Source organism: Gorilla gorilla, chromosome 4 (genome assembly GCF_029281585.2).
Source record: "Gorilla gorilla gorilla isolate KB3781 chromosome 4, NHGRI_mGorGor1-v2.1_pri, whole genome shotgun sequence".
Lineage (NCBI taxonomy): Eukaryota > Metazoa > Chordata > Mammalia > Primates > Hominidae > Gorilla > Gorilla gorilla.
In genome coordinates, this window is record NC_073228.2 from 140138349 (window position 1) to 140153873 (window position 15525).

General features: G+C 45.2%; 1 protein-coding gene across 4 annotated transcripts in view; it reads right to left on the reverse strand.

Annotated features, from left to right (window-relative positions):
* Window positions 1-15525, reverse strand: part of TRPC7 (transient receptor potential cation channel subfamily C member 7) — a 152887-nt gene that overhangs the window by 21912 nt on the left and 115450 nt on the right. For all 4 annotated transcript variants that reach the window (XM_063706792.1, XM_063706791.1, XM_063706790.1 and 1 more), the window contains one exon: window positions 12777-13041. In XM_063706792.1, the coding sequence (XP_063562862.1) occupies window positions 12777-13041 (265 nt within the window). The remainder of the gene's footprint in view (window positions 1-12776; window positions 13042-15525) is intronic.

A 15525-nucleotide genomic window follows, 5' to 3' on the forward strand; every position in this document is an offset into this window, starting at 1 on the left:
GAAAGGTGGGCCTTGGTTTGATTCACCCAATATGGCTAGATTCACCATTTGAGGTTCTTGGGTCTTTCATTTGTACCCACATGTTCTTGTCATGAAGATAAGTGGACTAACTGAATAGACTAATTCTGTTGCTGTTTTTGTTGTTGTTATTAGAGGGCACCTTATGGGCCGAGTTATGTCCAATTATCTGGGCTAAACTGTAAGCAATACAATATTTTATCCATAGTTCAAACCATATAACTAAATAACTTCTGAATGGAATTGAAGAGTTAAATGTTAAAAAAAAAATTTCATGGTAAAAACACTAGAATAAAGTATTGGTGAGAATTTATTACATAATTCTGGGCTGGGGGAAGTTTCAGAAACTACAAAGCTTGAGAGATTTGGCCACACAAAACTTTACTTGTACACATGAAAAACATAATAAGTAAAAACATAGGGCAGAAGACTGAGAAAAGAATTGGTATTTGCAAACGTAAGACAAACAATGGATGATATCCTTACACTAAGAGCTGATAAATCAATATGAAAATGACAGACATCCTGGTAGGAAAAAAAGGAAAAAATTTTAAGTGAAAACTTGATGCTTTTTATGGTGATTAGAGCTCTACAATGAACTTAAGATGCCATGCTAGTGTCATCTTCCAACTTAACATGTGGCAGGAAATAAATGAAACTTGACCTCACTACCCTGAGTGGGAAATGACTTTTGTTGCCTTGACCTTGGGCACCCATAGTAATATATTCTCAGAGAGAAGGCTGGCATTGGAATGAGTCAATAGTAAATCACTTATCCCAAGGACTCAGGTATTGGAGCTGGCCCTAATGCCCCATGAGGTTATGAGGCTCTCTGAGTTATATATTAATCATCATCCACAATTTCATGAGCTCTGGAACCCAGGGCATGGGGTGGAAAGCCAGTCATTTGGGAGAAATGGGGCTGGCTTTCAGGAAGAAAATATCTTGGAATTAGGCTAGTTACTATTTGCCATAAAGCTGCTTGACTCACAGAAAGCCCCACTGTGAACTAGCTGGTCTTAAGACTAGATATGAGGTTCTTTACTGATAGGAATGGCAACTACTGGCTCTACAACCTCTTTCCATCCACCCTAGCTAGTTACAAAGTTTGCCATAGATTACTTCAACTGTGTCAATCACAGGAGATGACACAGAGCTGGAGGAGTGAGAAGATCCAGGGTGCATGCCTGGGTTCAAATCTCAGCAACACCTTGTAGTGGCTATATGAGTTTGGGCATGGGACAAAGCCTGTTTGAGTCTCAGTTTACCCAACTATGAAATTGGCATAATGATGCTTCTATTGTTCAGCTGACATGAAGATTAAATGGGCAACCTATGTGAAATATAAAGTCCAATAAATGGCAGCTATTATTTTGATTCATATATTTATTGAACTATGTGCCAGGCACCGTACCAGGCGATGAGGATACACAGGTGCCCAGATCAAATGTGTTTCTGTGCTTTTGGAGGTCCCAGTCTACAAGCAAGCCCAGTAAGATAAGAGAATGCTATGAGACTGTAAGCAGGGAGGCTCTGTTTGCCTCTGCCCTTCCCAGTATACATACAGCCCCTCAGCCCCTCAGGTGCTTCCACACAGGGCTGAATGGAGTCAATAATTCAGCTGCTTGTTTTCTGAACAAGACTTGTTTTTCTTCTAATCTTCAAAGATCATCACAGACCCTTGATTTCATGCAAATACTCTTTCTGATTATTCCAGCCCATGCTGTCTTTTTATATTTGACTCTGGGCCTGCAGTGGAAGGGACTGAAGTTAGTCAATAGGCCACCCCAGCATAAGAAGCACTCCTAATGAAGTAAAGGAGGAAAAGTGCCCATGAGTGATGTTGAATAGGCCACGATTCACCCTTCTCTGGGCGGGAGTGCGGGTGTGTGGGAAGGTTGGGGCTGATTTGTCATGCAGACAGCAGGGACGAGGTAATCAGTTCTCCACCAGGTCTGTCTTGGCTGGATAACAGGACTTTAATAACAGGTTGCCTGAAGAGGCAGTTGTATACGGGCCTCAGAGAGCAAACTGATCAACAAGGAGAGGGTTTAGGGTGACAGGAAAATTGCTGCTTCTTCAGAATGCCATATCTCTCTCTCGCCACTGCCAGGACTCCTAGCCCCTACCACTGAATAGTTCAGTTCAGTTACCTAATCAAATCATCATATAGCAGGCTAAAATTAAGCAGGAGGATCAGCCTTTAATTGAAAAAGGCTGTTTCCCAAGCTCAGCAGACAATAGCTGGCACTCTGCTAGAGTTCTGCTGAAGGAGAATAATGCTCACCTATCATCCAATTTGGGCTGATGGAGGAAGGTGTTTGGAATGGATAAAGATCTTCTCAGAGGCTGTGTTTCTCTAATGCCCAGACCCAGAGACTGAAAGCAGTTGGACCAGGTTTGAGGATGGTTAAATGCCTGAGAAAGTCTGAACTCATCCCTTCCTTGGCCCTGCAAAGTTCTGTCCTCCGAATCACCTCTGAGTTCTACCTTGGGTCCTAAACAAGGAGTTTGATTTAGACAGTCTAGAAGTAGAAGAGTCTGGGGCCACAGAACTGATGCCAAAGAACTGGGATATGTAAAGCCTGTGCAGCCTAGATTTATTTATACTGAGGGGTTTCACTGTACCCCATGCAGCCTGGGAACTCTTGGAGGGAAGAAGCTGTGTTTTCTTCATCTTCGAAACTGCAAACCTCTTCAGAGCCTGGTACACAGGAGGCATTCAACAAATTCAAAGTCAGCTGAATAAACGAATGAATGAATCCCTAATGCATGTTTTGACTTCCTGTTCCCTGATCCTAGTGTTGTTGAGTCCAGGTGATGATGAAACAATCGAGGTGCAAGTTCTGACTCCAGGCAAACCTGGTTTGAGTATACGTTTTTGGCCAAATAGCCTCATCTCTCTGTGCTGCTTTGTTCCTGGCTGTAAAATGGGAAACCAGTAATCTCCACTTCATAGAATTGTTGTGAGGATTGAATGAGTTAATGGAATGCTTATGACATGCATAAATTACTGCCTGGCACATACTAATTGCTCAATTAATGTTACTAATTTATTACTAGTGTTCATTTTTTACATAATCTGCATCAACTGCAATAGGCTCCAATATCTGGCTGAAAGAGTATGGAGCCCTGCAATTAATTTTCAGAAAAGCCCTTGGAAAACAGAAATCAGATCCTGCCCCTCTCTGTTAGTGGCTTTCCCTGTGGCTGACAAAGCCCATCATCACCCAGTGCAGGCCCTCAAGGCCCTGGGTAGTCTGGTTCCTCCCGCCTCCTGGAGCCCGAGGCTGGCTCTCCCTTCACTCATTGCACTCTGCCTGGGTGCACTGGCTGAGCTCTCTCTTGGAATGCCTTCCCCTCTCTCTGTACCTGGCTGCTCCTCCTCTTTTTCTCATTGAGGCTTCAGTCTCAGTCAGCATGCGCTCCACGAGACCTTCTTTGACGACCTGTCTGAAGGAGGCCCTCTCTCATGACTCTTCTGTACAGTGTCTTACTTCTCTAGCTCCGAGTTCTTAATCTATAACTATCTTACTTGCCTATTTGTTTATCTTTTTGCCTCTTTTCCCTCTGAAATGTGAGCTCCATGCTGACAGGGCCTGCTGACATCCTTCGTCACTCTGTCCTCAGTACTCAGAATAGTGTCCAGCTTGTAGTTGGGGGGGAGGGGTCAGTGAACATTTTTGTCAATGGACGATGGAATGCTGGGAAACTGAGGCAGAAGGTGATCTGGCACTTGGCCTTACCCAGCTTGCCTCAGACCTGCCCCTGCTGGTAACATCTCAAGCTAACCCTGGACATTGCAGTTTCCTGCCACTGTCACTTAGAGAAATGGCAGCTTAAACCATATTATCTTCCTAGAACTGAATTTTAGTGCATAAAAAGGTGGGACCCTCTCCCCTGTCAGACAGTGACCGTCAGCCTGAGAAGCAGATGGAGGGCCCCGGGCAGTGCTTGAGAGGGTGCCGTGAAGCCAGCATCCTCAGGAGCACATTTTCTGTGTGTCGTCAGGTCTTTTTCCTCAAAACTTGGTGGTTCTCAGACTGTTCCAGGGGCTCACAGGTCCCAGGCTTTTAGAATCCAGGTCACAAATAAACATGAGAAGAATGTATTCATAAACATTTTACGATAGTAGAGTGTCTGTTGTAACAATTATTCTTCTAAAGTAGCCCAGGAAAAGATCTATATTTTTATCACTTGTTGGAGAGTTATACAAAGAAAAAGACCTTATATTAGACCCAAATGATCTTTTTTGACACATAAAGGTCATTTCCAGGTCCCCAGCCTCTCTGAGCCTGACTTGAGCCCCACACTGATCTCAGCTGCCTTCTCCATCAAGCCTTAGAACTTTTCTGTGCTGGTTTCTCCACCTGAAAGTGAGTGCAGTAAGCTCTCTCATCCCTCCCAAACACCCTATGCCTAACTTGCATTAATTAATTAATTAATTAATTTTTGAGATGGGGTCTCAATCTGTTGTCCAGGCTGGTCTCGAATTCCTGGGCTCAAGCAATCCACCCACCTTGGCCTCCCAAAGTGTTGAGGTTACAGGCGTGGGCCACCGTGCCCAGCCGGTCCTGACTTGAATTTATAACATGAAAGGTGGAGATTGTAACTTTCACAGTGTAATAAAGTCTGATGGTGAAACAGCCTATGGAGCTTCTGAATCAGAGATGCCCATATTTCAACACCGACCCAGGATCCTGGGAAAAACGGGTCCTTCACAAAGCCCAGTAGGCTGATGCCATTCCTTGTTCCCCACCTGCAAACACGTTCAGCACACTGCACAGGTAAACCGGCAGTAGGCCAAGCTCCTAGGGTGCCTCAGGGTGACCTCTCCCTCGGTTTCTCTCAATATATCATTGGTTCTGATGAGTTTTATGACGTATTTCGGCCTGGGCAGCCTCAGCAGGATCCCCTTTGCAGCCATAGCCTGCCACTCTACCCCTTGCCCTGCTTCTCCATCCCACTATTCCCTGCATGCAGCAATGCACCCTCTCTCACAGGGCTCCTGCCAGAGCCTCCCAGGCGATCTAGCTCAGCTCCTTTTGTAGCTGCCTTTCTTTCACATTCCTGTCTTTCAGAACATTTTCTCGATTTGTAAACATGCCCTCATTCCTGTGATTATTTGATTAACATCTATCTTCTCAAACAGTCTGCAAGTTTCATGAGGGGGGGACCACATCTGCTTTTGCTCACAGTAGAATCCCAGCACCCAGCTTGGGCCTCCACTCTCACCCCTTCCAACCCACCCTTCATGCAGTTGCCACAGCACTCTTCCTGAAAGCAGACCCAATTACATCTTCCTCCTTTTACAAAGGCCTTAGCGGAGACTCTAACACTCTATCAGGACTTATGAAGTGCTTCACAATCTAGCTCCCACCTGATGCTCTGATTTAATCTTCTGCCATCTACCCAAATGCCTTCCTACGTGAAGCTCTCCAAAAATGCCTTGCACAGGCCAGAGTGCCCTTCCAGTCATCCTCCCAAACTCTCTGTTTAGAGCCACCCCTTCTAGGAAGCCTTTTCTGACTGCCAGGTAGGGCTCAGTGCTTCCTCCTCCCTGTGCTACTCAAGTACCCTTTGATGATGATCATATGGGATTGTAGCTGTTGCTTTTGCCCCCTGCAAAATCCCCACTCATCCGTGAGTTTCCTAGGAACAGAATTGTCTTATTAATCTCTATGGCCTCAGGGACAACACCACTTGGCATAGAGTAGTTGCTCCATACATGTTTGTCAAATGAGGGAGCTCACTTTGGAATAGAAACCTGCTTTATCCAGGGGAGAATCATGGTCTGCATATTAAAGCTGAGATATGTAGAATCAGCAGGTTCTCAATGGTAATCAAAATTGGAGTTAGTATGCTCTTTTTCAGAATTTACTACTATAGGAGAGCAACTCAACTTTTAGAGGCTTAGCATCCATCTCAAAGTGTAGGCCCTAGTGTGAATGATGGAAATTTTAGGCCTAAGGTGGAGGATGGGCTTGGACTCGTGCGGATTTGGATTCAGATTCTCTCATTGGCTCTATGATCTTGGGCAAGTCTGGTACCTCTCTGAGCCTCAGTTTCTTGTAATAGTATTTGTATTATTCCACTGTGGATTAAATGAGAAAGCAGGTGCATATTTTTCATGAGTTGGTCAACAATTTGATATTTATTATTATTATTATTGCTGCTCTTTACCGACTCCAAAAGGATCATCTGAAGCCTCAATTTCAGCTCTAAGCTGAGTATGTGAAGCTCAGCCTTGAAGCTGGGACAGTCCGTGGCGGGTGGAGGTGTGTGGGCAGAGTCTTAAGGATCCTCTCCCTCAGCTGCAGTTCCCATAGCTGGAAGGGGAATCTGGCTTCTCTATGGCAAGGACAAGCTGGGTGGGGCTGAATCAGTGCCTCCTGAATCCCTCCCTCATAAAGTATGGAAATTTCCCATAAGTGTCACGGAAAATACAAGTTTCTAATCTTGCCTAGCATTGCTGAAGCTACTTCCATTAAAATGATTCCTGGGGAGACAGAACAACCTTAATAGAGGTATTATTTTGATTAGAAAACTCTCAACCCAGCTATGCTATGAAGCTGACTTCACAACAGCCTATAGAAAAGATGGGCTGAGATGATCTTTTGAGAAACAGAACACACATTTCATCTCCAATCAGGATTGAGTCTGAAAGGCCAAGTTCACCCAAAGGGGAGACAGGGGCCCACCATGGGTTGTGTTAGAGCACCCTTCACTTCCTACTCTGGACCACCTCATTGCCTCCGGCCCCTCCTATTCTCTGTGTAGCTGTCCCATCACAGTCACCAGCTAGGGTGTGAGAAATGCACTCTTTTCCTTCCTTCCTTTTTTTTTTTTTTTTTTTTGATGTAGTCTCACTCTGTCACCCAGGCTGCAGTGCAGTGGCACAATCTCGGCTTACTGCAACCTCCGCCTCCCAGGTTCAAGTGATTCTCCTGCCTCAATCTTCCAAGTATCTGGGAAAACAGGTGCGAGCCACCACGCCCAGCTAATTTTTGTACTTTTAGTAGAGATGTGGTTTTGCCATGTTGGCCAGGCTGGTCTTAAACTCCTAACCTCAAGTGATCCACCTGCCTTGGCCTCCCAAACTGCTGGGATTATGGGTGTGAGCCACCGCGCCCAGCCTAGGCACCCTTTTTCTATGCATTGTCACTCAGCTGTATTTCATCTATGAGCATGGACCTTTTATTTCTCTTTTTCTAACCCTGTAACAAGAGTGCTGGGACCCCAAGAGTTCCACACAACATAAGCAGAAAGTCTTCACTTTATGGAATATGTGCATTTCAGCAAAGTTGGCTATAAAACGAACCTCCAAAAGCAAATCCTATTTGTCTGAGTTCTATGATAAGGTTAAAAATATGTCCCCAGTCACAAAATTCCTAACAGTCTGAACTGAGAACTTTTCTTAAAGACTTTATTAAAGGAAGTGTGTTCTCAGGCGATTTTTCTCTCCACTTCCTTACCCATGTCTTGGGATACTTCGATTTTGTACTCTGAGAGCATAAACCTTGTCTGAACACTTTTCCTTTCCTCGCCTGTGGTCATTTTCAGTTTCTAATAGAAGTGGCTTGGAGATAATGAGTTGCCAGCAGGTATACTATCTGTCATGCCCAGACAGGCCCCAGCTCACCAACTAGTGACCCATGCTCCTCCCCTTAGGCCAGCACTGGACACAGAAGTGGCTATGAAAAACAACCCAGACCTTTGAGAAAATTCTTGGTTCTGAAGAGGAAGGAGGCTGAAAAATTGGGAACTATTAATAGGATCTGACTTTGGGGCTTGCTCCCACTGGATCTGGCTACCTCTTCAGTAGCTTGTGCTTAAAAAAAATTGCCTGCATAGAGGCTGAAATCCTACTAATAAGATATTCACTTAAGTTAACAAGCTCCTTGTTTTTGAAGTACAAAGAGCTGAGAGTGACTTCCATCTCCCTATTGGTGCAATGATGAGGTTGGATCAGATTAGCATTTCTCATACTGTGATCCTAGACCATCTGTACCAGAATCCTCCAGGGGCTTGTTAATGCTGATTTCTGGGTCCTACCCAGAACTACTGTAATCAGACTCTCTAAGAGGAAGAGCCTGGGAAGTCCCACATTTAGCCACCTCCCCAGGTGACTCTGATGTAGTTTGAAAACCACTGATCTGTTAAGGCTGCTCATACTGTGTATTTATTCACACCTTGGGCTAAACCAATTTAATCCATCCATTTTCTTCTAGGTTCTTCATTGAGGTCTGCCAGATGGAGAAAATGAGAATCTGGGAGTGGCCGGAGGGAGGCGGTATGTGATTTTAGAACTGGAATACACTGGGCGATAGGGCAGGGCTTGGTTGAGGGTTGGGGCTCCAGTTGGTAGAGAAGTCTTTCTTCTCTTCTTTCCCTCTGTCTTAGAATGCCTGCCCTTCCTCTTCCCCTTGGGACAGTGCTACAACATGGTGAGACTGGTTTTTGTGAGCTGGCCTGGGACTGCACCCCTAGGGTAAGCAGAGCTCATATGAAAAAGCTCCCTGTAGGTTTCTAACAGCTGACTTTCGAAGTGGACTCCTGAACAGTCTTTAGAGACTCCAATTGCCCTTGGACGTCGCAGGAATGGGGTTGGGGGGAGGTCAAAAGTGGGGCTGGGGGGATACCTGCAGTGTGCTCCAACCCAAATTTCCCTTCTGTAGGATTGGGTCTGCTGAGTCTATAGAAACAGATGCTGAGTTCTATAGACTCCTGCCTTACCCTACAAGCTCAAAATTCCACAGAGAACAGGCCACTCACCTGTGGGTAGGTCAAAGGGAAGATTATGAGCTGGGCAGGGCAGCCTGGGGATGGGCTGCTCTGGAGCAAACATTCACCTGAGTGAGGTTGTTTGACTTCATCATCAGCATGGCTGGCACTCAGAACAGCTTTGAGTATCCTAAGGCACGAGTCTCATTTATTCTCACATGGCTTTTTTTTTTTTTTAATTAACAAAGAAGATCTCTTGGGGGCGACATGCTCCAGAGAGCAGTCAAAAGGTAAAAGATGACATTTACAAAAATCCATTCTTTTCTCTCTCCACTTCATTGCTCTATTGACTGTTTTTCTGTTCAATCAAATCCTATTCACAGCTACACATCTCATTTCAGGAACTGCCACGGCGATAAATCTCCTATCCTTTCTTCACTGTGCTTGCCGCCTCCCCACCCTTTCTCCTCTTCCCTATCCTAGAAGGCCTGGGGTCCTCTTGGTTGGGTCTCTCGTGTCTAGGAAATCTTCATTCAGTTTGCCTTTCCCCATCACTCTTCCTAATCCCAAAGACCCCAACCCAGGCCACCTGCCTTCCTCCCTGTATGGATTAGCTGTGCTGCATCTAGTTGAGAATTGTGGCTAGGTCAGCCCTACTCTAAAGTCATAATCTCTCTCTCTCTCTCTCTTTCGCCCTCCCCTCCCCTCCCTTCCCTCCCTCCTTCCCTCTCTTTCTTCCTTCCTTCCTCTCCCTCCTCCTCCTTCTTCTTCTTTTTTCTTTAATGAGGTTTCACTGTATTGCCCAGGCTGGTCTCAAACTCTTGGGGATCCTCCCACCTCAGCCTCCCAGTGTTGGGATTATAGACATGAGCTACCAGGCTTGGCCCCTTTGTCATTTTTCTGTGTGTCATGGCACTGATCTTCTGAGGGAGTGAGGGACTGTGGGCTGGTGATACAGGCTCTCCGTAGAGGAGGGAAGAGGGGGATTGCACAGAATACTCTGGGCAGTAGGAACAGGATAGAAGTGCACACTGTCAAATGCCCAGTCTACTGTTTATTTGACTACTTTGACTCTGGCTTCCTTTCTCCTGTTTATTCCCTCATTCTTGTTCATAAAGCATTTAATGAGCAAACAACCTTTGCAAGGCACCATGCTAGGCTAGAAACACAGGAGGGACACCAGGGTCTAATCACAGAAAGTAAGAGCCTTCGTTTGTCGGCTGACATCCTCTCCATGTTCAGTAGCAATGCATCCCATGTGGAGTGGATACATTTAGTTTCACCTTTAGCAGATCTAGAGCAAATTTGCTTTTGGGTGATTGAAACTTATTCTATTCCTTCAGCAGTTAATCACTAAGTATTGGAGTGATATAAAGTAGTCCAGCTGATTCAACAATGTGCTTGGCCTGTGCTGGTGAACAGTGTGTAAGCTAGACCACTGCCCAGAAAGGGCGCTATAGACCAATTCAGTACTCAGGTGTCTTTTCTTGCAATTTATTCTCCCCTGAGGATAAATTATTCACCATCTCCATTATCATCATTACTATTTATTGAAGGCTCATTTTATGCCAAGCATTGCATTTGATCATATTTCTTTTTATTGGATCCTTACAACAATCCTGTGAAATTGGCTCTCTTAGTATTCTCATTTTGGAGCTGGGGAAATTGAGGCCCAAGGGATTTAAGCACTTGCCCAAGGCCACAAAGTCAGTAAGAGGCCGAGCTCAGACTGAAACCTAGTCTGTCGGTCCATGGGGTACCAAGGCTCCAACATAGCCTGTGGGCCGAGGAGCAGAGCCAAGCACCTCTCAGGTGCATTTCTTAGCACCGGGCCTGGCACCTATTCTCTGTGACACACAAACTACTTTGCTTCAGGGAGTAACAGCTTCTGTAGTTCAGCAGCACCAGAGTCCCACTCTTTTAGGTAGTTTCAGCTGGGTGGGGCAGCGCAGTCCATAATTCTGAGCTAAGTGGCACAGAATTCATTGTACTTGGTTCTCAGAGACAAGTATCTTACCTTAATGGGTGATTTCTCCAGAAGAGTAAGATGAGGCCCTGCTGCAACCTGGAAATTGCTCAGGGAGTCTGAGGGGCAGGGCTCAGGGCCATTTCTACTAGCTGGAAAACTGACATTCTAGGCCACTCAGGGCTTCCTGGGGACAAGTGTCAGGAAGTGCTTAGCCCCATTGATCCTGGCTGCTGTGCTGGGATTCCACAAGGCTGAAAACCTGACTATCCTCCTTTCAAGATTTTGGGCAAGAGCTTGGTGAAGGCAAGGAGAAGTTCTGGAACTGAGTGGGTCTGGGGCAGGACATGGACTGGAAACACTTCTGTGTTTCAGGCACTTTATGTAAACATCCTCATTTATCCATAAAGGTATTTGTGAATAAGGTGGGAAATCTTATTTTCATTTTATAGACGAGGACACAGAGTCTCAGATAAATCAAATGACTTAAGTTCACCAGCCAGTATATGCCTGTGTCAGGAAGTATATTCAGGTCTTCCACACTCTTCCACACTCTTCCACTAGACCCTTCTCGGTGCTACCGATGGCTGGCCCTCCAGGAGACTATCTGGCATCCTGCCCCGCCCCCATCCCCAGGGGAGGAGCTTTGGATCTTTGTGGACACAGGCTTAGAGAGCTCCATCACCACTTCCACGGTGGGGGATGTGCATGCCATTGTGTTACTCTGCCAGCTTTCTGGAGCACCCCTAGCAGCTACTTCTGGACCCCAATTTCAGTGTCTTGCCTCATGCTCAGGCTGCATGCCTCCTGCCTCTCTCACATGGGCTTTCCTTCCTGCTGCAGAGGCACATGATGCTGCAGGATTTGCTGGGTGCCCACACACAAGACCTGGCTTGCCCAGCCAGGCATGGAGAGCTGTGACCTGCAACCGCTCGCAGACCTGCCTCCCATGCTGTGTGGATATGGCTTCCCCAGGGCTGCCCTGGAAGTGTAGGTGAGTTAAGGTCCTATGGAGTGACTAATGAGAGACAGCAGATGGGACTGATCTGGATGATAAATTCTCTATTCTCAGCCTGATGGGCTATTCTGAGATGTGGTCTTTCCAGATAGTCCCCCTGGAGAGGTCCATCATGCCCATGCTGTGTATTCTGGTGGGCAGTGGCCAGGGAGCTGCCTGGATTTGCTTTCCCCATCCTCACTTCACACACCTCTCATGCAGCAACACTTTGTACTTGCTTCCCCTCTTCCCATTCTTCACTTTCCTTTTTCCTTCAGTTTTATTTCCCTTAGATTGCAACTCCCTCACTCTAATAAAGTGTTAGCATGCAACTTTTACCCAGAGTTCTGTTTTCTAGGTAACACAGGCTAAGACAATAATAATAGTAAGAATATTTTTTTTTACCACATATTGAGAGTTTACTACGTGAGTTACATCATCTCACTGAATCCTTGCACAATCTCTATGAAGAAGGTACTATTATTATCACCATTTTAAAAATGAGAAAATGAAGTATCAGAGATGTTAACCCATTTCCCCTTGGCCCCAAGAATACTCGCCAGCATGCTTGCTGCTGCATTGTTTACCCTGAGATAACTCATGGATTGCAGTCCTAACTGTACCCCCAAAGTTTACCACAAAATATCTCGCTTTTATTATTATTTTCACATCACTCTAGTCTATCAACTTTGGAAACAAAAGACAACATTATATTAATGGCATTCTGTTTTTAGTAGTGGTCTTTCCATTTATGAAATTTCCATTTATGAAATAATTCCTGATTGCTGAGAATGTCAAATCCTAGAAAACGTAGCATTCCTACATGTGATTTTTTTTTTTTCTAAATGGGAACACGCTCTGGTCACACGAAATGTAAGTGGCAAAGTGAGGATTTAACTCATCTGTTCAACTCCAGAACCTGAACTCTAAACCACCCTTGAATAAAGTTGCCTTTAACCTTGAGAGATAGCAAGGAAACAGCAGTCTCTGCAAGAAGCCACCTTCAGGAGACTCCCAAGGATTCCCAGGAAGCCCAGGGAGAACCTCAGGGGAAAGCTCTCAGATACTCACGTTGTAAATGCTGGGTTGTATTTGGCACCTCGGTAGTAAGAGTACAGGTTGAACATCCCAATCATGAAGGCCACAAATACCATGATGAAAATGACCATGAACTTGAAGATATCTTTCACAGTTCTCCCTAGCGAGATCTGCAGGGGCCCAAAACTCTCGTTGGCTGGCAGGATGTATGCAATGCGAGAGAAGCTCAGCACGACGGCTATCGCATAGAGCCCTTCCGATATGATCTGAGGGTCTGAAGGCCACCACTTGTCCCTGGCTAAAAGAAAACAATCTGGGTTACTCACTAGGCCACAGGATCTATTCTAGAAGAGAAACCAGTTAGGCATCTTTAGAGGTCTCCAACTGTATCATTTGCCATTCTTGTCCTTGTCCTTAAATTAATCCCAATATCCAGAAGTTGCCACCCTCCCTCTTGGAATGTGCTGGACCATCTGCCTGGAACACTCTTCTCTCACTTCGATGTATGATTCATTCCTAATCCTCCTCTAAGACTCTGCTCAGGCATCACCTCTTTCAGGAAGCCTTCTGTGATCCCCCTTACCCCCACCACTGGCTGGGCAGGTTCCCAGTTTCCGTCTGTGCTCTCATTGTATCCTGTACACCCTCCATGTCTTGGCACTCACCAGGCCACTTGCTATTCTGTCTCCCTCACCAGTGTTTAGCTCCATGCTCAGATGCTGTCCCACTCACTGGGGAGGCAGTGCGAGGAGCGAGATGGGCAAGAGCATGGACTTGGGAGTCAGACAGCCCTGAGGCCAAATGTGGCCCATCCACCTACTGGCCACATGACTCTGAGAGACAACTAACTAACCTTTTGAGCTTTATTTTCCTCATCTCTAAATTATGGATACTATCCATTTCACAGGACTGTGGAGAGGATGAAATGAAATCATACACGTAAAGTGCTCAGCACAGGGTCTGGCACACCGCAGGTACAGATAAGTGTTTGTCAAATGACTGAATAGACTTTTAACCACAAGTTTAGACCAGACACAGGTCAGAACAAATAAGCTCACATGCGGACCAGGAATCTAAAGGATCTTGCCTGAAAAAATACTCTTGGGTTTTGTTCCTCAGGTACTGTGTGCTGGGATATTGCTCCTTGATTAAGCTAAGGCCCCAAAAGTGGTGACCAGTCAGGCAGGTTTGCCACGACAGTCCTGTTCCAGGTAGGCAAGGGTCCTAGGACTGATCCTGAGCTGGGAAGGCTCTGCTTGTGGTCACTGTGACCGCAAGGGCCTGAGCTCTCCTATGGGTATTTCTGCAGCAGAGCAAACCTGCAAAGTGTTCCTATTGCAGTTCTAATGGTACAAGGAGCAGCACCTATCACGAATCAGCTGTCTATTACATGTCAGTGATTCTCAAGTGAGGGCAGCACTTCTCTCATGGAGGATGTGTGGGGGTGTCTCTGGTTGTCAAAGTGACTGAATAGGAGTACTACTGGGATGCTAATGTCCTGCAATGCTCCAGACAGATCTGTACAATGAAAACTGCCCTGCTGGAAAAGCTAATAGTGTCCCTATTGAGAAATGCTGAGTGAAATATTAATTGAGAAACATTGAGAAACCTAAATTAGCACTTACACTTACATTAGCTGTAATTTTCACAACAGCCCTGTAGAGTAGATATCATTATTGCCATTTTTAAGATTGGATTTAGGGTATGGGGTCCTTTTCAGAGCCCGGTAAATGCAGATAGCAAGGATATTACATAGCAATTCGTGGCATTCCAAGCGAGATTGAAGAGGAAGCCTTTTATTCTTTATTTTCAAAACTAGACTCTGTTAAATAATTATAATAATAGAGAGCAGTAAGAAACCTTTAGTAAAGGAAGCCAGGCCACAAAGTTTCATGGAGTGATTCTAAATTGCATTTGGAAATATAATAACATTACAGATTCTATGTTCTCATCAAGGTCATACCTCAAAAATCCATGAAAGACTAGTAAGCAGAATAAATTACATGTTTTCCAGTATATCTGTCATCTTCTATGGATAAATATTTGGATAAGATAAAATAAGACATAACTTCTCCCGTTAAACAGAAGGCAAAAAGGAATTCTTTTTTTCTGCAGCCTCTAGCTCACCATCTTAAACCTCAGTCACAATAACAAGACACTCTTATAATCTACTCAGATAGATTTAGCTGTTGTCAGATCCTGGTGACTAGGTCAGGACTTATATTGAAAAATATTATATTTCAACTGACTTGTAAAGAGTTGTGATGAGCGTAGAATGAACAGCACTGTGATGATTTGGACAAAGGGGTTTTCTCCTTAGAGCTATTTCCAAGAGAAAAATTGCCCTATCACAACCTGAAAAATTGATATCTGCGCATTTGGTGCTGTAGAGTTTGGAAGGAGCCACCGTCCAGCTGGCCACAAGAGGGCTCTCCTGCCCTGTAACTGGAGCACAAGTTAAGCCAGAAATCCAAAGGATTTCCAAGGGCACAGCGTGAACCGCAAATACAAGAGCAATAATGTACTATGCTTTGGGTTGGGTGAGACCTTAATACAACCCATAAAGCAACAGAAGTCAGAAGTAGACAATACTGCAGCCTGAATCCTGGCATTAAGAAAAGTACATAATGCAGTATCAATATTCTCTCTTCCTTCCTTGATGAACCCTGAACAAGACAGAGGATAATATCCAAGCTATTTTGCTTTAAGAAAGTCTGAATTTGCCAAACCCCAAAATGGCAGAGGGTGGGTGGGTGGATGACTTGTAATACTACAAGACTCT